This window comes from Cibotium barometz, chromosome 18 (assembly GCF_041138505.1).
Source record: "Cibotium barometz isolate CiBa-2024 chromosome 18, ASM4113850v1, whole genome shotgun sequence".
Taxonomy (NCBI): domain Eukaryota; kingdom Viridiplantae; phylum Streptophyta; class Polypodiopsida; order Cyatheales; family Cibotiaceae; genus Cibotium; species Cibotium barometz.
Window position 1 is genome coordinate 29,694,925 of NC_141063.1, and position 27,000 is coordinate 29,721,924.

At 44.7% G+C, this 27,000-nt stretch overlaps 1 protein-coding gene across 5 annotated transcripts in view; it reads right to left on the reverse strand.

Moving 5' to 3' along the window:
* The window catches only part of LOC147629177 (U3 snoRNP-associated protein-like EMB2271), a 53,965-nt gene extending 44,530 nt beyond the window's left edge, over nucleotides 1-9,435 (reverse strand). For 3 of the 5 annotated variants that reach the window (XR_015267917.1, XM_086812433.1, XM_086812435.1), the window contains exon 1: nucleotides 8,883-9,433. Coding sequence is in view for 3 of the 5 variants with exons in the window: in XM_086812433.1 (XP_086668559.1) it covers nucleotides 8,883-9,313 (431 nt within the window). In the remaining 2 variants the exon portion in view is untranslated. Of the gene's footprint in view, nucleotides 1-8,882 lie in introns of all 5 variants that reach the window. The other 2 variants (XR_015267916.1, XM_086812434.1) reach the window with 2 other exon arrangements.
* Between the last annotated feature and the right edge of the window lie 17,565 nt (nucleotides 9,436-27,000).

Here is a 27,000-nt window from a genome sequence, read left to right on the forward strand (position 1 = left end):
ATGACGCCATTACAGGTGGTCATAGGGGCATGAATTCGACTCTGGAGAAATTAGAACGGCAATACTATTGGCCAAAGATGAGGCGTGATGTGTTTACATATGTACAACGTTGTGACATTTGTCAAAAGGTGAAAGCTCCTCGTGGAAAGAAGATAGGGTTGTTACAGCCTTTGCCAATTCCTGAGGGTCCTTTCCAGGACATTTCGATGGACTTTGTCACAAATCTGCCTCCCAGTCCGAGTAAGCGTAATACACAGTGTTTAACTATTGTTGATAGGTTCAGCAAATTTGTTATGCTTATTCCTTGCAGGGCCAATGTGACCGCCGAGGATGTTGCCCAGCTATTCATTCGGCATTGGTACCCGATTGGTGGGATTCCTAGGACCATAGTGTCAGACCGAGATGCCAAGTTTACCAGTCATTTTTGGAGGGCATTGTTTGATAATTTTGGTACTAAGTTGAATTTTTCCAGTGCATTCCACCCACAGACAGATGGCCAGACAGAGATATACAACCAGTTGGCCTTTGATGTGCTGAAGTGTTATGTCCACGATCAGCAAGGTAAGTGGGAATCGTTTCTGCCTTTAGTTCAAGCTGTTTTGAATGACTCTTTTTCTTCAGCTATTGGCAGGACTCCATATGAGGCAGCGTTTGGAAGGCCTTTCCAGTCGTTGTTAACCAGGACTTCGTCTTCAGTACCGGAGGTGAACAGAGTGACGGAGTCTTACCAGGAGATCCTAGAGTCCGTTAAAGACAGACTGGCTAAAGCACAAGAGGCCTACACTCGACAGGCCAATAAAGACCGAAGGGACATGAAGTTTTCGGAAGGAGATTGGGTGTATCTTCGGATTATGAAGCAAAGATTGAAGCAGGTGGTGAAGCGATGCCCAAAGTTGTCTTTCAGGAGCTTCGGACCATTCCCCATCCGGAAAAAGATTAATGAGGTGTCTATGCAGTTAAAGCTACCTCCGAGTTGGACTATGCACAATGTATTTCCTGTCAGTTGGTTAAAGCCATATGCAGGTCCACCCCCTTCAGAGGTCAAAGACGAAGCGGAACCAGACATCATTGATGAAGCAGAAGTAATGGTTCCAGAACAGATCCTTCTGCACCGTTTCAAGCATGGCTCAGGCCGAAGACTACGACAGTTCCTCACGAAGTTTCAGGACCGAGGAACTCATGAAGCGGTATGGCTCGACATCCTCTGTGCTGCCGCTGTCAAACAAGACGACGACTCTCTGGCCACCTATGTAGCCAAAGGACTTGAGCAATTCGTTGCGCTCATACTCCTGGTCATGGGCGCCCTTCTGCTTATCTTCGAGCTCCCAGCTAATAATTGCTCCAACTGAAGCACCGGGGGTTGAAGAACTGAAGGTCAAGGGCAGGTTTTCCAGCCAAGAAAAGGTCAAGTACTTTGTATTTGTTTTCAGATTTACATCATTCTAATAAAGCAAATACACCATCCGTGGTGGGGGCCCTACAGAGGGTAATTGGGACCCAATACTGTGTCCTCTCCATCTCCCCTCTCTCCCTATTTTCTGCACATCGTCTTTCAGTTTGTGCGTTAATTCCGTCGCGAAAAGAGTGCTGTTTTCTGAGTTTTGAAGTACCGATCCTTCTCCGAAGCTTCCGCATATTACAGTGGTATCAGAGCCTACTTCAAGGACAAAGATTCAGCAAAGAAAACCAGAAAATTTTTTCGCTCGTGTGGTTGGTTTTTAGACGCCGGTGGACTACTCTTTTCGGAGTGACTCCTGTCCCTCAAAGGACGGTTGGTTTTTAGCCTCCGGAAGCCTCCGGAAGTCTCCCACACAGATAGTGGATGGTCAGATTGCGTTCCGGAAAGGAATTGCATTTTCCCGCTATGGCGAGCTTTGGCGACGAGAGAGAACCAGAACCATGGGACCAGAGTGCACCAGGCAGCCCCGCAAGGGCACCCGGCTTGAGTGTAACAGACATGTTCCAGCAGATGATGCGAGCAATCGCAGACCAGACAACCAAGTTGGATGAGCAGAAGGCGCGGATTTTGGCTCTGGAGGAGCGTTCTCGCTCTCCAGCGTCGCGTTTTCCATCTCCTCCTCCCTCTCCTTCCGTACCCCAGATACGAGATCCTCGTCACAGGGACCCTCTCGAGGGGTCACAGCCGCAGCCAAGCTCCTTGCTTGAGATGCAAATGCGTGCATTGGAGATTCGACAACGAGAAGACGACGCCATGCGACGAGTGGAACACGAGCGTTACCTCAGAGCTTTGGACGCCAGATTGACACCGGCGGCGCCCTCGAATCATTTTCCCGAGAAAATGAATTTCAGTAAGTACAATGGTAAACTCGATCCCACTACTCTTTATTCATGGTTACATCAATTTGAAGCTTACTTTGCCGCAATTAGGAAAACAGATACTGACAAAGTGATCTTGGCTAGTTGGTACTTGGAAGGTGAGGCCATTCCTTGGTGGACTCAGTGGGCTCATGCCCACACCAGAGCAGGTATGGCAGCTTATGTGTGGGACGAGTTCGTCCGCGACCTTAAGCAGCGGTTTCTACCGCCCCACTACCTTGAGCGACTCGAAGACGAGTTCAGGGGTGCGCGTCAGAACGCGCAACCAGTCCTTCAGTTTGCCAATAGAATTTCGACCTTGTGTCTACAATTAGGCTTATCTGATTCGGACAAGAAAGGGGGGCACCTTCACCCACTTCAAGTCGGCTAGATCGTATGTTATCGGCCTGTTTTTAATGCCCACGACATGCTGAAAAATGACATTTATGCAATCCCTTTCAAACAGATGGCTACGGGTCTTCTACTACTTGCCAACTGATCTCTCTGCTTGCCATGTTGCCCGACTAGTCTCTTTGCTCGCCATGCTGGCCATCTAACCTAAGGGCTGGCCAGCTGCCCACCGAAGGCTGGCCAAAGGCTACAACCTAAGCCTATGATACCTAATGCTTGTTATAGAATCCCAAACTAGGATGGCGTACATGCAATTGTTCTCCAAGTGGGTTAAGTGACACATATTGACACCTAAGGCTTCAAATGTGACCTACATCGCTCATGCCTGACATGTCCCTCGACTAGGGCTCACAATGGGGTCACGACATAGTACCTACTATGCACCTTGTTGTACCAACTGTACCTATTGTGCACCTTTTGCTATGTATTAACGTCTTCAAAAGGCCAAAATGACCTACAAGACCAAAAGGTTACATCATATCCATGAGGTACATAATCCTGGGTACAAAATAGTAATAAAGAAAGATAACAAAAATCTAGAACTTTAAAATCTGATCTAGGTACATGAGCAGAGAGCTCTCATATCACCCTAATACATCCCTCATGGGTCGCTGTGACATGGTGCTCAAGGTGGTAAAACTGAGCTGGCGCGAGAAGGTCCTGCGATGATGGGAGATGATGGCCCGGATCTTCCTGTGGTGGCGTGGCCGTGGGCGAGGGCCATTTGGTCTGGGGCGTCGAGCTCTGCATAACTCAGTGGCTCTGTCGAGTGTCACACTTCTCGGCCGAGCTCCTACACTAGCCTGTGGTCGAACACAGTATTGGGTCCCGAATACCCTCTGTGGGGAGGGCCCACCACGAATGGTATATTTGCTTTATTAGAATGATGCAAATCTGCAAATAAAATCTGGTTCTTGACCTTTTATCTTCACCTTGGCTGAGAGCTCCCCTTGGCTGTCCTGGCCCTTGAAATTCAGCAACCCCTTGTGAATGTTCAGATGATTGACTAATTATCAGGCTTGGCTATTTATAGCCCCTTCTAATGCTGGTCGGCTGGCTGAAATAGCAGTCAGCCTGTTATTAATTTCTCCATGACTTGTTTTATCGGCCTTTTACTAGGCGCCTTCACACCATTTCTTTTGGCCACCTTGTGCACTATCCTGACTCGCTACAGGCAGCCACTATGGCCTGGCCGCCTGGCCTTCATGGCTGGCCAATAGGCTGCCCAGGCCCCAAGGCTTGGCCGCCTTGCTGTCCAGGCCACCCTAGGGCTGGCCAATAGCATGCTAGCCTTTTCTTGGGCCTCATGGCCCCCTTATGGTGGCCTAAAGGCCTACCCCATGCAAAGTCAAGGGATTCCACTCCCTTTCTGGGGTAGCCCAAAGGGTTGTCCCCCTTCTACATGCAACTACATGCTTCTACGCAAATGCCTCACATCTGGTTGCAAACCAAACACTCAAGACATCTAACATCATTTCAGAGGGAGACTCATAGTACAGACTCACACTGCTTCATGTGCAAGACAATGCACACCTGACCAAGACCATGTACGGGACTTGTACACCTAACCTTGGATGACTCGTCCCAAGCTGGGTGTAAACCGGCCTCGGTCTTCAGACAAAACCAAAGGGCAGTGCAAAAACAAACTTGCACACAAAACACTTCAACACCTTTGAAGACCTGGAAAAGGAAAACAAACAGGGGGAGCTAGAGTGCTCCTGCAAACAGTACATGAACACTGATTGGCCCCAAAACACAGTGGCACCCCTTGCGGTATTTCTTTAATTCATATAAGAGCTTTGAAAATGTACAACACAGCCTCAGAGCACAATCTAACTGAGAGAGAGGAATGCCTTCATCTCCACCCCCAGCCATACAGCTCAGCCATATAAAATCAAAAGACTCTCATACAATGAGTCCTGCATACAAAAGCTTTCTCCATTTATCCGGGTGACTTCCACTACTCATAGTCTCTCACCCTATGAGCAAAATACACCCTGATCCATCAGTGCTCCTGTCCACAAAAAACTCCAAGCTGTTTCCAAAGGAAAACTCTCATTACAACAGAGCATAGCCCACTGAAGACACACCTGTACAACCTTCCTGCTTTCCAAGGATGCTTTCCATCTCAAACATGGAACCCTAGACCCTTGTCCCATCAGCAGTAGGGCTATACCCAAGCATGTGCCTTCCCTGCATCCATCACAGCTTGCATGTAACATGTTTCCCATGAGAAACCAACAACCCGATTCCACATGTAAATAAAGACCTGTTTCAGCATACATCCAGTGACCTGTTTCACATGAAACCTTTGGTCAATCTCAACATGAAACCCATGTCTTGTTCCCACAAGCAAACATACTCAGCACCGTCCACAAACAGTGCCGAAACCAAGGCTGTTTTCCAGAGCAAACTCTATGACTTTATCCACAGCCTCAAAGAGCCCTCGCTGAATTGCATAGGCTGTCACAAACTGAAAATACATGAACACAGCGTTCTAGCCAGGTCCCTTGATTCTCAAGACAAGGAGTGCCAAACAGCCTCGAGTTCACAAACCCACACAAGCCTGTCTCCTGTCTCTCCCTGAGATACATCCCCGAGTCCCTGTACACGCAGCCAAGTGTCCATGCATACAGCTGTAAACACAGCCATTAAAAACAGCCCACAAGCTCATCCAAAACAGCCCCGAAGCTTTCCGTGTTCTTGCCCTGTGCCTCCCCTCCTGCAACGTCCAGCAATCTTGCACCGCCTTCCATGGAGAGAGAGAGAGAGAGAGAGAGAGAGAGAGAGAGAGAGAGAGAACAGTCTTGCGCTTCCTAGAGCTCGCCTCCTTTCAAGAGAGAGGGGGAGCGTGAGAATATCAGTGGGCTGTGCGCCTCCTGCAGCCAGCCCGCCAGTAGCCAAAAAGGGGAGTAAAACTTGTCGGACTCCACCTCCTATAGTCAGCCCGACAGTGTGCCCCTAGAGATAAAGCCTGTGCTGCAGCTCTGTGCGCCATCTGCGTCAGCCTCTACAAAACAAAGAAGAGCACGTTCAGCCCTGTGTGCCTGCAGTCCAGCCCACGTGTTCGTTGCAAGGAGAGAGAGAGAGAGAGAGAGAGAGAGAGAGAGAGGCGCGTGTGCTACAGCCCAACCAGCCCCATCTTTTCCAAAAGAAGCCCCCCCACGTGCAGTTGCAGCTGACCTTGCTTTTCCCCCCATTCAGAAGCGTATCTGTGCAGCCACCCACCTTTTTTTTGGGGGGGGGGAAAGCACACACGCCAGGAGATGCAGTCGGCTTCCCCCAAAAAGAGCATGGGGCCCCCATAATAGCATATGGCCATGATTCCTTTCCCGGTCCTTTTATTTTTAGAGGTTTTTATACCTTTGTCCCCTCCCCCCACATGGGGTTGTGAAAAAGGTCCTTATAAAAGATTGCCCCAAACTGATGCCATTCACATTGTCTACCCTGTTCCCATGCACACTTGCATAAGGTCAAGAGAAAAACACAGGGTCGTAACATTGGGACTCACATGGGACCAGTTTCCACTCCGGGTCCTGCACCTGCTGCACAGATATGTCCACGTGGCATCCAAGTGCAGGATGCACGTGACATCCCCCTTTGCTTCACTTGATGGATGCTGCAAAGCCACCAGATAGTCCGTCAATAAAGCCGAATAGACTTCGAAGAATTCTTTGTCAAGCCAAGCCGCTTCGTGAGTCGCTCGGTCTTGAAACTTCGTGAGGAATTCTCTGTCTTCAACTGGAGCCGTGCTTGAAGCGGTGCAAAAGGACTTGCTCGGGAACGAGGACTTCAATTTCGTCAACTATGTATAGTTCCGCTTCGTCTTTAATCTCTAAAGGAATTGGACATGCATATGGTTTTAGCCAACTGACATGGAACACATCATGCATAGTCTAGCTCAAAGGTAACTTCATTGACACCTCATTGATCTTTCTCTGGATAGGAAAAGGTTCGAAGCTTCTAAACGATAAACCCATGTGTTTCAGTCATTGCTTCATAATTCGAAGATAAACTCAATCTCCTTCCGAGAACTTCACATCCCTTCGATCTTTATTGGCCTATCAAGTGTAGGCCTCTTGTGCTTTAGCCAGCCTGTCTTTGCCTGATTCCAAGATCTCCTAGTAAGACTCTGTCAATCTGTTCACTTCATGAACTCAAGACGAGGATCTAGTCAATAGCGACTGAAATGGTCTTCCAAACACTACTTCATAAGGTTCACTTCATGAACTCAAGACGAGGTTCTAGTCAATAGCGACTGAAATGGTCTTCCAAACACTACTTCATAAGGAGTTCTACCAATAGCTGAAGAAAATGAATCATTCAAAACTGCTTAAACTAAAGGCAAATATGATTCCCACTTACCTTGTTGATCGTGGACATAACACTTTAACACGTCGAAGGCCAACTCGTTGTAGATTTCTTTCTGGCCATCTGTTTGTGGATGAAATGCACTGAAAAAGTTCAGTTTAGTACCTAAATTGTCAAACAACGCCCTTCAAAAATGAAGGGTAAACTTGGCGTCTTGGTCTGACACTATGGATAGGAATTCCACCAATCGGGTACCAATGCCAAATGAACAAGTTGGTAACATCTTCGTCGGTCGCATTTTCCCTGCATGGAATAAGCATAACAAATTTGCTAAATCTATCAACAATAGTTAAGCACTGAGTATTACGCCTACCTAAACTAGGAGGCAGATTTGTAACAAAATCCATCGATATATCTTGGAAAGGTTCGTCAAGAATGGGTAAAGACTGTAACAACCCTATCTTCTTCCCACGAGAAGCTTTCACTAGCTAACAAACGCCACAGCATTGCACATAAGTGAACACCTCGCCTGGGCGTTATGGAGAAGAGCTACCCTGAACAACTTCATGACACAAAGGCAGCCTTTGTAGAAAAGCCAACCATCTCATATCAAAAAGTGACATGGTCCTGTGGCATCCAATGCATGTTCCCACTGTGTACCCAATTCCTCGGAATCCTGTACGTGTGCTTCATGTCATCTAGTCACGTACCAACAAGATCGAGTCTAGAATTCTAAATCAGAGTCATTGTTCCCTTCTTGCTCAAAGCGTCCGCCATTGGATTGGTCTTTTCCGAAAGGTACCAGATTGCTGAAAAAATTGGCTCCAACGGTGCTCACGAGGTCACTCTACTATGCACTTGCCTAGCATCGCAGCAACTCCTCCCGGGCAAAAAGCGACGGACCCCTGTCTCCTTTACACAGGTGCACACCTCCGAGTCCCCAATGAGAGCATGGATCACCGAGATGAAGCAAGACTAGGACATGGTTGGATAAGGTGGGGTCAGCAAGGATGCCCACCATTCACACACCCCCCCCCCAACATGCCCACTCATCCACATAAAAACGGTCTAAGTGGACCATGTTCGGGACTCAAATGTAGCAATCCGATTCCGCGAACTACAGACTGAAGGGCAGCCCATCAAACTTCAGCAAGTGCCATGCATCCCACCATCGCAAAAATCAGCTCTGCACCCTCGGTCCAGCTACTGAAGTGTTGGTACTACCACCACTGTGATGCAAATACACTATATGTGAATCAACAGATCGTAGAAACGTCTTGATTCTACAAATTTAATCAACAGTTCGTGATTCATAACTCATGAGAGCTTAGGCAATACTGAAAGCTAAGCACGGCTTTTAACTCTTGTGGGAAAATGTGTTTTTTGTTTTGGGAGGGCCACATGGGGCGCCAGCGCAGGGGGGCAGGTGGGCCACCCATCATACATGGACAGGAGCTTTCCCCCACTCACCCAGTGGGTGAGGAGTGATGAGCCTAATTTCAACTGCCCATCCAAGCCCCTGCCCACCCAATCGGCAGGGAGTGATGAGCCTAACTTCTAACTGCCCATTCAATGAGGAGGGAGAGGGGGGACTGATGAGCCTAACTTTAACTTAAATTCTTCACTGAGTCTGCAAGTACATTGTGAGACGTTGTATGCTAGCCCAGCCTTAAATTCTTCACTCACGTCTGCAAGTACATTGTGAGACGTTTGAACTCTACACCCTTGTTTTGCTGTTGCATTTTTTTTTTTAAGCCTCAGAAGAAAGGCATACACTGTTTAACCACACAATACTGTTCAACCTTGAGAAAAAGGAGAAACATGCATGGAAGAGGATCCCAAACCTGGCCGCCATTTTGCGCTGGACTCTCCCACTTTCCTCAAGCTGAGCTTGCTGAAGAAGGTCTGCAACAAGGGAGTCTCTGGCGCCCAGGGTTTCTCTTCTTCTTGCTTCTTCGTCATCATCATCACCACTATGCCCATCACCATCATGAGCCCCATCCAGTTGTTTAGTGGAAGCTCTGATCTCCTCCAGATAAGCTTTGGCTACTCTGAGCCTCTTCTCGTCAGCAGTCTCAGTGTCATCTTCCAAGCTCCCCCTCTCTTGGCCCAACTCTGTACCTTCCCTCCATTCATCATCGTCTTCGCTGCTTACAAGCTCCTCGTCTTCAGAATGAGCTTCGAAAAAGTCATCCTCTCCCGCCTTCTTCTGCTTCTTGCGAGTACCTCCTTTCTGAGAGGCCCTGCTGCGTGAACGTTGCCTGTGCTTTGGCATAGTGATTTATCTCTGTGTTGCGCCCTACGGCAGGAAATGCCGGGTTTTAGAAGGGCTTTGACAGAATGCCATTTATTGGCCCAAGAGAAAAACATTAACATCTATCAAGAAATTAGATGGAAAATTATCCTTCTCTCTCTCTCTCTCTCTCTCTCTCTCTCTCTCTCTCTCTCTATATATATATATATATAGATATAGATATAGATATATATATATACTAGTTGGGAACCCATCGAAGCATGTCTTTAGAGGCTTCCAAAATCAAATTCTACCCAAACCTCCTCCTGAGTGCAAACAGTTACAATGCACCTGTAACATTTTAGTTTTCGCCTGGAAGTTTTAATTATACAATTTTGAAAAACTACAAGTTTTAAGGTAATGTAGTGCCGAAAAGCTCTGCAAATATTTGAAAAAAAACCTTTGAATTTGAGGACCCAATTTTTGTGACTTGCTAAGAAAAATGTTTTCTGGGAACACTGCTCCTCCTCCCCTTCCAGAACCTCCAAATTCTTGCCATGTGGCAGCTTTGTGAAACTCTTCCTTAAGATAATATATAGAGAAGAGATAGAGATATAGATATATATATATATATATAAAGAAAAACATTAACGTCTACCTTCATATCCTCTCTCTCTCTCTCTCTCTCTCACTCTCTCTCTCTCTCTCTCAAACATCCATTAAGGCATCTCACCAAGTGGAACAAGACTCGCCCACCAAGTTAAAACTGGTTAACGAGGTTCTTATGGGATGGAATAGGAAATCTTCAAGGCCAATCGAGACCCTCAAGGCCAATGCAGTCCTTGATGAAACAGCCATTAAGCCCTCTCTCCAATTGGAACAATATTCACTCACCAAGTTAAAACAGGTTAACAAGGTTCTATAGGATGGAATAGGAAATCTTCAAGGCCAATGGAGACCCTAAGGCCAATGCCATCCTTCAAAAGGATTTGAAGGACGTTGGGATTGAAATCAAGGAAGAATGGGCTCTTATAGTGTGGAATAGGAGATCCTCAAAGCCAATGGAGACCCTCAAGGCCAATGTCGTCCTTCAAAAGGATTTGAAGGAGGTTAGGGTCGAAATCAAGGAAGAAGGCACGGTTTGCGCAAGGATCTACTGGGGACACTCAAAAATCGATGCAACCTCTTAATGGGTGGAAGTAGTGAAGAAACTGAAGCCCAACCATCCTCAAAATGAAATCATGGTATCCAAGGATGGAGTGAAATTATGCACATAGATTGGGGAAGAAATTGAAACCCAACCATCCCCAAAACGAAATCATGGTAGCCAAGGATGGAGTGAAACTATGCAGGTAGATGGGGAAAGACCCATCTTTCATTGATGCATGGAGAGCCAGGAAAGACCTGACTAAGGAGAGGACTTTCCTCATCAAATTTAGGGATACTTAATCACACCATGCCTTGTCAAGGAAGAGGGGTGCTCTATGCATAGAAGATGACCTCATTGTTTGCAAGTGGAGCAAAGGAAGCTTGGGATGCTCCAAGTCATGGAAGCACGCAAGTCCGACAAATGGGTTGTTTATTGAGATAGTTGGGTTATGATTATGAAGAGGCATCTTGCATGACAAGGTGAGGTCTATGAGACCATGGATGTGCTTCACATGACCACATGGAACTTTATGGTTCATCGAGCTAGGTGGCATCATCGAGAGACATGACAAGGTGAGGTCTATGAGACCATGGATGTGCTTCACATGACCACATGGAACTTTATGGTTCATCGAGCTAGGTGGCATCATCGAGAGACATTGTCTCGTACATGAAGACTCATCAAAGCCCTGAGAAGGACTACCCAAGGTATCAAGGTATGTATGAGAGTTTGCCTATAGGGGCTAAACTCATACCTCTAAGACTCACTTACATCATCTCCTATACGAAAACGCATCAAAGCCCCGAGAGGGACTACCCAAGGTATCAGGGCATGTATGAGAGTTTGCCCATAGGGGCCAAACTCTTTACCTCTAGGGAGGGTGGCTTAGGAGGTTTGGTAAGCCTCACTTACATAGAGAGAATTCAACTCTGGTCAGAGGGGATGAGGAGGCCTGGCTCATGTAGACGAACTTAGCTGGGCCTAGCTTTTAGATTTTGCATATAACAATGTGTTGTTTCTCACCTAAGACATCTACTTGTGCACAAGACTTACAAAGGTAAGTGTGGGATAGTCCCTGTATGTCTCCTTGTTTTGTAGACATTGTGGAGTTCTCCCAATGTAGGGATACATTGTGGAGTTCTCCCAATGTAGGGATACATCCTCCTATTGGGTAACTTCAATGCACAGACAATTGAGACACAAGTGTACATGTATGATTTCCATGTAAGCTCTATCATGCTTTCAAAGACCCCTAAGAGATTGGGGCTACTACATATAGCAAAAGCTTTTTTTGGAGTTGGGTGTCATTCATGAGCTATTGTTCTATAGCGGGTTGTCCCATTGGCAGCCTTACATGCCACCAATACAAAGGGGGGTCATGCACTTTGGATTACTTGACAGGACTCCTGCTCTTAGGCGGCACATCCAAGACTTCACCATCTTGCCCACCACCTATAGGGGTTGATCATGCACATACCTCGCCTTCACTATTTCTTGCACATCTTTGCCACCCATGACCCCCATCCTTGACCCCCCCCATCCACTTTCTTGCACATCTTCACTATGTCTTGCACATCTTTTCCACCCATGACCCCCCATATCTACTTTCACCCTCATTCACTTCCATCACTACCTAAGACTCTATTTATAAGGATCATCTATCTCATCTCACCTCTGATCTTGATCTCACGTTGCCCATTTCCACCATCACATCACAGCTTCATTTATGGATCAAGCCCCCTTGTGGGCTCACAGTCAACGGGTGGTTTAATGAGGAATGTAAGAACACATGGCTTCACCTCCTCTAGGAATAGGCATGTAGACGTATCTCTCCATGTGATGTGCAGGGATCTTTTTGCCACCTTACTTACCAAAAAGAGCGTGTGTACTTAATGCAAGAGACAAAGTTATATCAACACTTATTGAGTGAAGATAACTAGCACATGTAGATGGATAGCTGGGTCCCCTAGTCCCTTGTCTCCTGCTGGTCTCGGTCGTCACCAATATCACCCCGTGTGTCGCCACTGTCACCCCATCTTCATTGACTCCACGTCCTCGCGTTGCTTTCTCCATTCTCTTCGGCACCATTGTGCTCCGTCGACTGCCATCTCACCACTCTGACTTTTTTGACCTCTTCTACCCTTTCATCCACCATCACCAAGCCCTCCGAGATTGCCAATATCATCGTGGGCTTCCCCGATGCCCTTTGTGAGCATTGTACAAGCTCATAGAGTTGAATGAATATCGTGTTGCTTATCTCTCGTCTCCTATTTCTATGATGTTTTAGAGCAGTGTAGTGGGAGCATGAGAGAGGCTAATTTGAGAGGTTATGCAATGCAAGGTAGTTAGGTAGCATAGTAGTAGACAGTGAAGTCCATATTAGATAAAATGGAAAAAATCTTGCATTTTGGGAATTTAAAAATTGGTATGTTTCGCATAAATTGGGAATTTTCCACTTATTGTGGGAATTTGTTCATGTGTAAAGAATGGCCGTTGGGCCATTCCATACTTGCAAGGAGATAGATAGATCATGTAGGAAGGTGGTGTTGATAAACGCCATAATAAGGAAGCCGCATATGTCTTGTACATAAATACCCACAGACTTCATGATTGTGGATCAAACTAATAAATGAAACTCTACCTTCAATTGCAACAATTAACAATCTTTAAATTTAAATACCAAGTCTTGAACAAGTACGATGGTAGATTATGATGGTGGAAAAACAATCTTGTTTGCAAATTAGGTTGTGAGAAATAGAAAATTTCAAATAAGTGAGACTACTGCATTTTTACTATCATACAAATTTAAAGCACAAAAGTCATAACTCTTCAAGGCAGGCACTGTCAAAGTCTTCCTCATGAGGTTGATCTGCTCCACCTAGGCACATTCCTTCTTGTGCTTTTTTGGCTTCCTTGACTGGTATCTTGATTCTCGTATAAGGCCCTAGTTTTCTGGGCCTCCATGACCAAACAATTGCATCCACCTCTTCCCACACCCAAGGATCTACCTTGTTCTCCGCCCAAAGCCCCTTCCAACAATCAGCATAGGCCTCTACATCTGTCAAACCACCCTTTCTTGCACACGGTGCCCAATACTGTATCAGAATCTTCTTGTAGTTTGGTGACTTCCTATCCATATCAATGTTTGATTCAGCCATAGTAAGCCAAATAGGATACACATCTCTGTTTGGTGGGAGCAACAAGATAAAGTCCCCTTGCTAGACATTTAGCATTGGGTTGAATTCTTCCCTTGGTTTCTCTCATTGAGGCCCACAATAATGATCATTGTACTCCTCGTAACCTAAGAACCTTTCAGGCTCAAAGGAAGCATCCATGTCCCGCTGTTGAGAGCCTTGAGACTTTGGCCAAAAATGTGTGTACAATCTAGCCTCCGATGCTATAATTGGTTTATCAAGCTCTTGGATTACATTATTCCAGTAATCTATCATAGGTCTATAATATATTGGAACAAAAGAACCATTTCCAAGATTTTGCCAAAATCTAATATAAGACTTTATACTTGATATCACATCCGCATGCCCCTTTACATGCTTTGCCATCAACAACAAAGGTGGATTACTTGGTGGTAACATTGGCTTACCTTCACTATCTTTCTTCCATAGTGGAATACCTCTGTCACTAGGCCTCCAATCAGGTGTTGCTACATGCACTTTATATTGCATTACTGGTTTGTCCCCATTCATGAAGAATCGAAATTGAAGTGGCCTAGAGTGGCCTATAAGTGCATCTTGCCCATCACAAATATATCCATCACAATATCGCTTGAAGTCATGCATTTGAGTTAGCAAAAAAGGCACTAGTGAAGAGCTTGAGCTAGTCCTTAAGGTGTCCATCAACAAATGTGGTAAAGTGAAGGTCTATCGGACTCTCAATTTTTCTAAGAACCTACTTAACATTGCATCTATGTCCTCATATGTGTGTTTGACCATTAAAAATCCCAATTGAACAGTTTTTAAAACCCCCCTTGTAACTAGAAGAGATAGCTATGCAAAAAGTTATCGATTCTTGTTTTCACCTGCACAATTATCTAGCTACAGTAGTAAGTTCTCTGGCAATCTGCGAAAAGCTGAAATCACATTGACACCTTGTAAATCATTTGGACTTGATGCATGTTCTCCTGGAACAATGATTGTTGTGGAATTCGCATGTGCATTGTCACTTGATAACCTGCTAGGCAATAAGCTCTTTACCACCATCAATATCATAGTGGTAATCTAAAGCTTCCCTTGAGCTCAAGGCATGGAGAAGTGAAACATTGCTCCGTGAAGCCCCATCTGTAGCTAGATCACCAAGGGGGTGCTTATCCAGCTGCCCTAGGTTATGCAAACACAATGCACTTGATCCAATTGTGAGATTAGGATCCGATGGCCATAACCCATTCAGCATAAAGTGACCGTAATGCCCCTCCCCATGTCCATGAGTGATCATACCAAAATCAATGCCACCTGCAGGCAGCTGCCATGCTGAATCTGTGTCCTTTGGTACCGTTCGTAGTCTAGGAATGGCCGTCTTCTTTTGATCCATCTTATCATTGATGACGCACACATATTTCTCTGGTTGTAATTCTGAAAATGCACACCATGCATAGTACATGTTTCTACAACTCTGTTGCTGACTCATGTGAACTTTTATTTCCTCCTTGATCTTTGCTCTTTCTTGTAGACTTGGCTTGGCTCCCATTCTAGCCTTCAATGAACTACACTTAGAGAACTCACTTGTCTTTGTCAATGCCATGTGGGGATACTCTTGATTCCATATTCTCCCAAAAGAAGACTTGGATAACTTCTTTTCATATCCAATTGATCAAGCGTTGTATTGATCTCATCTAATATGTCAACCTACTTGTATGTTTTGAGTATCCTTAACTGAGTCTCCCTTGAGCCATCCAACATAGTTCTACTCTTGTTAGGTATCCGCTCTGAGTTAACATTGATGAAGTCCTCAAGTAGTGCTCTAGCCATACCAATATGCTCAAGGCTTCTTCGGACTATCCTTGTGTTTCCATGTACATGTTGACGCACACTAGCCTCAAACTTTTCCTTATAGTGGGGTAAAAGGATGTCTTCGGGATTCCATGCACCTCATACCATGATCAACAACAGACACCCATCCCATTAAGTTTAAATTCATATTTAATCTTCTTTGTTTTTGAGTCTTGTAACCAAGACACAGAGAGCACAGCATATACATAGTTTGTCCTAATTTCTTGAGATTGTCCCCAAAAATCTTGCCATATGCGCATTATCATGTCGCGATCTGCAAGCTGACAACATTTGTTTTTACAACAATCAATGAGGCTACCCTTTGCACTGATTCCATTGACAAATAGAAACTTGAGCCACCATTGGATACTCAACAGTGTTCTGCTCGCCATCACCCTATATGTCTTCAAAGGCTACATAGCGCTGCAATGGAGTATTGTCTAACATTGTAATTTGCTTGATAGGCCACTTAACTAAGTTGATGTTGTCCACCTCATAAACATTTCCACTTAATGTACCCTCTTGCGCCCTATCAACAGCCATAGCTACGCAATGCTCACCAAGTTGTTCAAAGTTGAAACAGTTTTTTGGAAGCACATACAGTATCAAACCCTTGTATATCATCTAGGTGTTGCTCTCATCACATAAAAGGACATTTTTGCTCTTCCAAGACTCTTGAGTTTTGATGTCAGACTCTAAAGATGTCACTGGTATAGCATCCACAATTGGAGGTTCCATAGGACCGGCTTGTCCATCAGCATTTTCCATTTGCTCTCCAAAATTTGGAGAATCTCTAAAAGGCATTAACATAACTTTAGGCCAATGGACGAAAGTCCAAACTGCACCTCTTAGATCTCTTGCATCCATAGTTGGGAGGGAAAGGTCTACATCCTTCACACATTTCTCTACAAACACAAACACATTCCCTTGACCGATCTTAGAGCCACTGAAAAACATCTCTGGATCTGTTCTAGAGATGCAACCAACTCCAGCACATTTACTTGCTAGCATCATAAAGACCTTGTCTCCAGGTCGAGAATCCATACCTATCAATGATAATATCATAGAGTCAAGAGTAGATCGTACAAATCTCCAAGGATGAAAACATAATACACTCAATTTTGTTCATAATACTAGGGTATGTTTAAAAGGGCTAGAATGGCTAGAAAGGTATGTATGTCCCTATTCTTGCATGACCCCAAGGCACATAGGTCATGTTGTAAATGGCCAAGAATGGCCCTAGGGCCATTCTTGATGCTCTTCTACATTCAAGAATGGATATGGGGCCATTTTAGCATGAGCACCCAACTTTCTTGCATGCTCTTGGTGGGCATCCACAAATGGCCCTAGGGCCATTCTTTTCTTATACAATAGGTGCAAGAATGGCTATGGGACATCCTAGAATGGCCCTAGGACCAATCTTGATACTCTTATGCATGTAACAATGGCCCTAGGGCCATTCTAGCATAGCCTTGGTGCCACCCAACCTTCTTGCATGCTCTTGGGCAAATAAGAATTGCCATAGGGTCATTCTTTTCATGCACAACCAGTGCAAGAATGGCCCAAGGGCCATTCTTTCATGGCAAATAAGGTCATTGTTTTGCCTTAAAGGCCTCAAAGAGCATGCAAGATTGGCCCTAGGGCATCAAAGCATAGCCCTAGGGCCATTCTTGCATGACCCCAAGACACATAGATCATATTGGAAATGGCCATGGGACATCCAAGAATGGCCCCAGGGCCATTCTTGATGCTCTTCTACATGCAAGAATGGATACCCCTAGGGCCATTCTTGCATGACCCCAAGACACATAGATCATGTTGGAAATGGCCATGGGGCATCCAAGAATGGCCCTAGGGCTTTTCTTGATGCTCTTCTATATGCAAGAATGGATACGGGGCCATTCTAGCATGGCCTTGGTGGCACCCAACTTTCTTGCATGCTCTTGGGCATCTAAGAATGGCCATAGGGCCATTCTTTTCTTATACAATGGGTGCAAGCATGGCCCTGGGGCATCCTAGAATGGCCCTAGGGCCAAACTTGATGCTCTTGTGCATACAAAAATGGCCCTAGGGCCATTCTAGCATAGCCTTGGTGCAACCCAACCTTCTTGCATGCTCTTGGGCAAACAAGAATGGCCATAGGGCCATTCTTTTCATGCACAACAGGTGCAAGAATGGCCCCAGGGCCATTCTTTTCATGTACAATCAGTGCAAGAATAGCCCCAGGGCCATTCTTTCATGGCAAATAAGGTCATTGTTTTGCCTTAAAGGTCTCAAAGAGCATGCAAGATTAGCCCTAGAGCATCAAAGCATGGCCCTAGGGTCATTCTTGCATGACCCCAAGGCATATAAATCATGTTGGAAATGGTCATGGGGCATCCAAGAATGGCCCTAGGGCCACTCTTGATGCTCTTCTACATGTAATAATGGATATGGGGCCATTCTAGCATGGCCTTGGTGGCACCCAACTTTCTTGCATGCTCTTGAGCATCCAAGAACGGCCCTGGGGCCATTCTTTTCTTGCATGCTCTTGGGCATCCTAAAATGGCCCTAGGGCCAGTCTTGATGCTCTTCTACATGTAATAATGGATATGGGGCCATTCGAGCATAGCCTTGGTGGCACCCAACTTGCTTGCATGCTCTTAGGCATCCTAGAATGGCCCTAAGGCCAATCTCGATGCCCTTATGCATGCAACAATGGCCCTAGTGCCATTCTAGCATGGCCTTGGTGCCACCCAACCTTCTTGCATGCTCTTGGGCAAACAAGAATAGCCATAGGGCCATCCTTTACCTAATCAACAGGTGCAAGAATGGCTCCCCAGTGCCATTCTAGCATGGCCTTGGTGCCACCCAACCTTCTTGCATGCTCTTGGGCAAACAAGAATAGCCATAGGGCCATCCTTTACCTAATCAACAGGTGCAATAATGGCTCCAGTGCCATTCTTTTCAGGCACAACCGGTGTAAGATGGCAAATAAGGCCACCGTTTTGCTTTAAAGGCCTCAAGAGCATGCAAGATTGGCCCTAGGGCATCAAAGAATGGCCCCGGGGCACACACAATCACACCCCAAGCAGCACAAACACAAACACACTAAACTATTTCACTCACTCTATCTCTCTTTCTTGCATGACCCCAAGGCACATAGGTCATGTTGGAAATGGCCATGGGGCATCCAAGAGAGCCCAAATGCACAAAATATGGGTTTTCTCAATCTTGGAAATACTCGAACGATGTTCAATGGTGACTAAACTTTGTATGTGTGTGTGGGGTACCCTCTTCACACACTTGCAAAGTTCGGCCTCACCATTGCATGTAGTTCGGGTGACATATGGTGTTTAAATATGGGTTTTCTCAATCTTATCACACACAAACAATGTCCATGAAACTTTGCAAGTGTGTGTGGTGTACCCCTCTCCACACAATTTGCAACGTTTGGTCACCATCTAACATCGTTTGGGCGAGATGTGGTGCTCCATCTCATGTCGCCTTCACTTTGTTGGTGACATGTTTTTTTAGAGTATCACACTTCAAGATCATTATGAAAGGAGGTTTTACACATCTATTTGGTTTGTGGCTTGTTCAGATCAAAGACATTCACCACCTCATATGTCAGTTTAGGTCGAGGAAGGGATTTGGTTTTTTTCTGAAGATTCTTATACATTTCTCCTAACTTGTATAACAAGTTCTAGTTCATGAAGGATCTCTTGTTCGAGCTCAAATCACCTTTCTTTCACACTCACTTTCCCTTTGAGGGAGGGCTTGTAGGAGATATATAACAAAGAAAAAGTGTGTTTGGGTGTATGTGTGTGTGTGAACACCCTCTTAATAAGAGATGGTCATCTTTAGTAAAGTGTGAATAACCTTTTGTGTTTATAGCAAAGAGCCACCTATGTGGACACATGGAAATATAACATTTTCTTGATTTTGTACTTGTAATAAAGCTAAACATATGTCTCCCATTTATGTGTTTTGGGAGTGATGCCTATGTTCACATTCCAAAGAAGCAGAGGGGGAAGCTTGACTCGAAGTCCTAGAACCTTGTTTTTATGGGATTATAGATCAATATTATTTATGTGTGTGTGTGTGTGTGTGTGTGTGTGTGGTGTGTTACATAATATTAGGCGTTTCCAATTATATAATGGTTAACCATTACATATATGCACACCAAACAAAAAGTAGAAAGAAACATATTTAGACCATTATACATCCTCTTTTCTAGTAGCTTGGCCCAAGGGCTAAGCTACCACATCAACAAAGCAACCACATCTTTGCTAGTAGATTGGCCCTAGTGCCAAAAGCTTCCAAGAAAAAATCAACATCCTCTTTGCTGGCAGCTTGGTTGGACCTAAGGTCAAGCTACCATCACCAGAGCAATACCATTTCTTGTGGTAGATTGGCCCTAGGGCCAACAAACTGCCAGTAAAGATGATATAGATTGGCCCTACGGCCAAGCTACCATGATGAACAAATCTACCAGCAAAGATGGTGTTGATTTGTTGATGGTAGCTTGGGCCAATCTACTAGCAAAGATGATCTAGATTTGTTCATCGTAGCTTGGCCCTAGGGCCAAGCTAGATTCTCTTATGTTACCATCTTTACTGTGGTAGATTTGCTCATGGTAGCTTCCAAGCTAGATTCTCTTTTATTTCCTAGAGTTTTTCTCTCACGATATAATGGCTCTTAGGCCCATATATGAATATGCATGGCAAGATTTACCTTTGAATCTACCCCCCTGTGCAAGAAGAGGAGGCCACTTACCAATAAATTTTCGATGTAGCCAATAAGGTTTCAAAAAAAGGCTTGGTGGCCACTTAGAGGTTGATTACCACATGAATACCATGACAAGAAGCTCAATGGTCATCATCACCTTCTTCTTCTTCTTCATTAGAGCATATCCATGATTTTTTCTTTAGAGCCACTTCATTAGAGCATATCCATGACAAGAAGCTCAATGGTCATCATCACCTTCTTCTATTTAAGAAGAGGATGAGCTTTTTAAGCAGCCTCTAGATTGGACAAGGGGTTAGACATTGAAAGCATCCTCCTAATCTATAGTAAGTTAGTTTCTCTTGAGATTTGGAGTCTACAATTGTATGGTAGGCACCAAGAATTTGGAACATTCACTAACAAGCTAAATAAAAATAATAATTATTGCACTCTCCTTAAACCATTATTAACTATAGTAAGGCAAGCACAACACCACAACAAAAGGGAATAGAAGGTAAGAATCCAAATGCCTAAATTTGATTGAGTCCTAATAACATAGCATAGCATTGGCATGCTCATGGTATTTCCACACATTTCCACGATGACTCTTGGAAGTGGTTATGGGGTTACCCTCTTCTTATGGTAGCTTGCACATCATAACCACAATTGGTTGTTTTTAAATAACTAAAATAAGGATCCCTTTTTATCCTTATTTTAGTTATTAATAAGGATCCCTTTTGATCCTTTTAATTGGCTGTTTTAACTCATAGAAGGTTTTTTTAAGTAACTAAAATAAGGGTCCCTTTTTGATCCTTTTCTAAGCTTAGCCAAGCTAGGGCAGCTAAGCTTGGCCAAGCAAAAGATTACACAAGAAAGCAGCTAAGCTTGGCCAAGCAAAAGATTACACAAGAAAGCAACTAAGCTTAGCCATGCTAGGGCGACAAAGCTTAGCCAAGCTAGGGCTAATTACACAACAAAGTCTCGCAAACAGCTGGCGCACAAGCAAGGGAGGTGACGAGCAAGAGTTGCGGAAAGGGAGGCGATGCATAAGAGGGCTGGCATGACTTAGCTGGCTCTTACGCCCAAGATCTCCTCCATGTACCAACGATGCATAAGAGGGCTGGCATGACTTAGCTGGCTCTTATGCCCAAGATCTCCTCCATGTACCAACGACCTACGTGTGCTACTGGCCATATTTGGAACGATAGCCCTCTCGAATAGCTCCCGTTTAGTCACCTATATCTGCAGCACATAAGCAAGCAAGAAGGCAGAGTTGGAAGCAACGACCAATCAAAAATTTCATTTCTTGGTTATCCTTAGCAACTTGCTGGCTCTTGACACAAAAGGTTCCTCTCCCTCTCCCTCTCTCTCTCCCTCTCTCTCTCTCTGTGCTCACGACCTCTCTCTTTCAAACACCCACAGACACCCTTAATTAGTTTAATTTAAAATCTAATTAACCTCTTACACATAATTCTCTCTCTAATTAAAATCTAATTAATCTCACATACACTTCTCTCCCTCTCTCTCTAATTAGTTTAAAATCTAATTAATGTTTAGATTCTAATTTATGTCTAACTAGTGTTTACAACCTAGTTAGTGTTTTATTAGTTTAGTTTAATAAGTGCTTAATTAGTTTATTTTAGAGTTATTTAGTTTAAAAATAGCATATGCATACTAATTAATACTTCTTTAATGGAACTTCACTTATATAAGAAAATCAAACTAGAAGGAAGTGCACCTTTCGTTTTTTTGGTTGGATGTTGACGATGCCAATGCACGGGAGGCTTGGAGGGAGAACTTCTGAGCCCAAACTGCTGCAAATTTTGAAATATTTTGAATTTGAAATTGGGTGGAAAACTTTGGGAGAGATGGGCTAAAGAGTTTAAATAGAGAGTGGGAACTTAAAATTAGGTCTAAACTTTGGGGGAGTCGGGCTAAATAGACTAAGATAGTAGATTGGTCCTAGGACCAATCTCCATTTACCTTGGCCCTAGTTACATCCTCCAATTTGAAATTTGAATTTCCCCCCAAAATCTCAAATTCAAATTTCCTTCCAAATGTTTAAAGATGGTGTTGCTTTGGTGATGGTAGCTTGGCCCTAGGGCCAAGGTGCTAGCAAAGAGGATGTTAATTTATTCTTGGAAGCTTAGCCTTAGGCACCTTGGCCGCCCTAGGGCCAAGGTGCTAGCAAAGAGGATGTTAATTTATTCTTGGAAGCTTAGCCTTAGGTAGTTTGGCCCTAGGGCCAAGCTACCATGAACAAATCTTCATCATCTTTGCTGGCAGCTTGGTCCTAGGGCCAATCTACCAGCAAAGATGGTGTTGCTCTAGTGATGGTATCTTGGCCCTAGGGCCAAGCTATCGTCAAAGAGAATGTTGATTTATTCTTGGTAGCTTGGCCCTAGGGCTAAGCTAGATTCTTGGTAGCGCTTCAAGTGTCGATTAAGCGAACACGTAGCATAGAAGTGTTAGACGTAGATGGGTGGGAAAATTACGGATGAGGGTGGTTTCAAATCCAAATTTCAAAATTGATATGGGGAGAGGGGGAAAACATTATGCACTAAAGAGGAAGGCGGGAAGATTATAATTTGAATCTGAAATTCAAATTTTAAATTTGATTTGGGAATTCGGTGGAAAAATTCTAGTTTGAAATTCAAATTTCAATTTTGGGAATGCCCTTAGGAAGCCAAGAATGGCCACAGGGCCATTCTTCTCCTGCACAATATGAATGGCCGTAGGGCATCCAAGGGCATCCAAGGGCACCCAAGAATGGCCATAGGGCCATTCTTTTCATGCACAACATATGGAAGAATAGCCATAGGGCCATTCTTGCATGACCCCAAGGCCTCAAGGTCATTTTGGAATGGCCGTTGGGGGGCCAAGAATGGCCATAGGGCCATTCTTTTCATGCACAACATGTGGAAGAATGGCCCAAGGGCCATTCTTACATGATCCCAAGGTCTCAAGATCATTTTGGGATGGACATGGGGCATCCAAGAATGGCCATAGGGCCATTCTTCTCATGCACAACAGGTGGAAGAATGGCCCTAGGGCCATTCTTGCATGACCCCAAGGCCTCAAGGTCATTTTGGAATGGCCATGGGATGGACATGGGGCATCCAAGAATGGCCCTAGGGCCGTTCTTTTCATACACAACATGTGGAAGAATGGCTAGAACAATGGCCCAAGGGCCATTCCTGCATGACCCCAGGGGCACAAGGTCATTTTGGGATGGACATGGGGCATCCAAGAATGGTCCTAGGGCCATTCTTTTCATGCACAATATGTGGAAGAATAATTGGAACAATGGTCCAAGGGCCATTCTTGCATGACCCCAGGGCCTCAAGGTCATTTTGGGATGGACATGGGGCATCCACCAAGAATGGCCCTAGGGCTATTCTTTTCATGCCAACAAGTGCAAGGACGATTCCTGCATGACCCCAAGTCCTCAAATATCCACTATTTTACTTTAAAGTGCATCATAAAGCCTAAAATAGTGGCCATGGGAGCAACCAAGAATGGCCATAGGGCCATTCTTGCATGACCCCAAGGGGCCATGAGGGCAACCAAGAATGGCCATAGGGCCATTCTTGCATGACCCCAAGGGGCCATGAGGGCATCCAAGAATGGCCATGGTGCCATTCTTTTCATGCACAACATGTGTAAGGACCATTCTTAAATGACTCCAATGCCTACATGTCATTTTGGGATGGCCATGGGGCATCCAAGAATGGCCCTAGTGCCATTCTTTTCATGCACAATAGGTGTAAGGACCATTCTTACATGACCCCAAGGCCTCAAATATCCACCATTTTACTTTTTATAATGCATCTTGGGTGATATGCGGCCAGTGGGATGACAGGCTGTGTGTGACAGCCATTTTAGAGACTAGCATATTTATAGTGCCAGCTCATTTAGTCGGGTTCACACTATAGAGAACCCGTGTATGTATTGGTTGAGTACCTTTCATATTATGAGTACTCTTATTCTTGTATATAGTGTGTTGAGTATTGAGTAGAGAAGAAGAAGATTTTCAGCCTCTCATCTTGTGTGTTCTCTATTAGGGTTTTGTGAGTGTGTGTGTGTGCTTGCAAGAGCTCAAGCTCTCTTCCCTCCTGCATCTTTTCATGGTATCAGAGCCTGGTTCGTGCTAAGGGCTGAGCTGCAAGCAAGAGAACCACAGGAAGGGGTACGAGGGTAAGAGCTTCAACTACTCTTCCCTATTTGTGTTGGTGACTACACCCTTGTCGGGAGCTCTACGGGAGGCACCGGCAACGATCTCTGATTGAGGAGCTTTCTTCTCGGGAGTAAAGCTATAGGGCAACTATATTGTCCTATCGGACTTTATTTTCTGGGCCGAAAACGCGTTTCGGGCGCGTCTGGACCTCCGTTTTTCAGAAAACAGGCGATTTCGAGCACTGCGGGCGGGTAAGTCATCGATTCTCTGCAGAACTCTGTTTTAAGAACTGCAGAAAGAGAGATTGACTGTGCAGACACTGTGGGTGCTGCAAAGAGGTCTACAGTTGCCATTGGGTGTATGTATGCACATTGAAGTCACTGGTTGTGACATTTGAGAGTACTACAGTACCGCTGCAGAAAATACAGTAGTTGTGCAGAAAAAAAAACCAGAGTGCAGTTTCTGGAAAAATTGTGTGTTTGGCAAGATGTCTAATGATGGCATAACACAGATTGTGGCTGAGAAGCTGGATAAGAATAACTTCCATGCTTGGAGGTTCAGGTTGACGAATTTCCTGATGGGAAAAGGCTATTGGGACTACATAGAAGGTGAGCATGAAGAGGCACTGGAGATACCGGATATAAATCCGACTGCTGCAGATGTGAAAGAGTTTAAAGACTGGAACCAAGGAGCCAGGAAGGTTATGTATTGGTTCTCCATTAGTATACAGAGGACACCATGATTGGGCACATCCAGGATGCCAAGTCTCCCAAGGAGGCGTGGGACACCTTGGTAAAGCTCTATGAAACAAATACCAAGGCACGTAAGATACAGTTGAAGAATGAACTTCATACTGTGGAGAAAAAGAGCATGTCTATAAATGACTATGCGCTGAAGATAAAGGGTATTGTGGAATCCCTTGCATCTATTGGTGTGTCAGTAGATGATGATGACAAGGTGGAAGTCTGTCTACATGGTCTCGGGCCACAATACAAGGCGTTCAAGACGTCCATTCAGACTGGGGAAAACATTCCCAACTTTACAGATTTGGTGTCTATGCTGATTATCGAAGAGAAGAGCTTGGGTGAAGACCAACAGTCTTCACAAAGCAAAAACAGTTCAGAGCAACAGGCCTTCTATACGAGTTCAGGAAGAGGACGAGGTAGAGGAGGCCGTGGAGGACGCGGTCAAGGAGGTGGCCGAACAGGTAATCAGAATTATGGCCAGCAAACCAACAGTCCCAGAATCAACAACAACAACACGTAGGTGGAAGAGGTAAATTCAGAGGCAGGGGGAGTCAAAGAGGCCGTGGAAATTGGCAAAGGCAATATAATGATGCACGTGAATGCTATTATTATGGTAAGCCTGGACATGTGCAGGCAGAATGTTATAAGAAGCAAGCTGACATGCAAAATGGGAAAGTGCAGCAAAACAACTATGCATCCTCAAGCAGAAATAATGAGGATAATGAAAGGTTGTTTGTTATGCAGCATGTCGTGAATGCCATGTCTGAAAACGTTGATGCAGCACAAAAAGATAATGTATGGTATGTGGATTCAGGCGCTTCGAACCACGTGACGAGTCATGGGGAGTGGTTCAAGGAGATGAAAAACCCGAAAAGACCAGGTTTTGTGGAAACAGGGGATGACACTGCTCATCCAATTGCCCACATTGGAGATGTGCCCTTGTCTATGCAGGATGGCAAAGTGAAGTACCTTGTAGATGTACTTCATGTACCGAACATAACAAAGAATCTGGTTTCAGTTGGCCAGATGATTGAGCAGGGTTTGCAGGTTCGGTTTAACCTTGATGGTTGTTATGTTGAAGATTTTAAAGACAAGTGCAGGTTGGTTGCAAAAGGCAACAGAGTGGGCAGAATGTTTACATTGAATGTAGACATGCCTGAAATGAGTGCTGCGATGTTTGCAAATGGTTCAGGAATTATTGCAGACACAGACATTTGGCATAAAAGGATTGGACATGTACATGTGCAGAGATTGAAGTCTATGCAGACAAAAGGAATTGTGACAGGGCTGCCAAAATTTAAAGTGGAAGGTATGCAAAAAATATGTGAAGCATGCCAATTTGGGAAGCAAACAAAGCATGTGTTTCCACGTAACAGATATGTGAGCAGAAATGCACTAGATGTTGTGCATTCAGATGTATGGGGTCCTACGAAGACCATATCTATGGGAGGCTGCAGGTATTATGTGACTTTCATTGATGACCACACAAGGAAAGTGTGGGTATATTTCATGAAAGAGAAGAGTAAGGTGTTCACTCACTTTCAGAATTTCAGAGTTTTGGTTGAAAAGAAAACAGGGAAATATGTAAAGTGCCTAAAGTCAGATGGAGGGGGAGAGTACTTCTCCAATGAGTTCTCTGAATTTCTGAAGAAGAATGGTATTCGGAGACAGTTTACATGCAGATACACTCTGTAGCAAAATGGAGTTGCTGAGCGGAAAAACAGGCACATTGCTAAGATTGCGCGAGCATTGATGGAAGAGAAGAATATGCCACATTGCTATTGGGCTGAGCCTGTTTCTACAGCAGTATACATCATGAACAGGACTCCAACTGCAGCCATACATGATGTAACTCCAAGAGGAGAGGTTTACTGGCAGAAAACCAGATTTGTCTCATCTGAAAGTCATTGGATGCATTGCATATGTGCATGTACCAGATGAGCTGA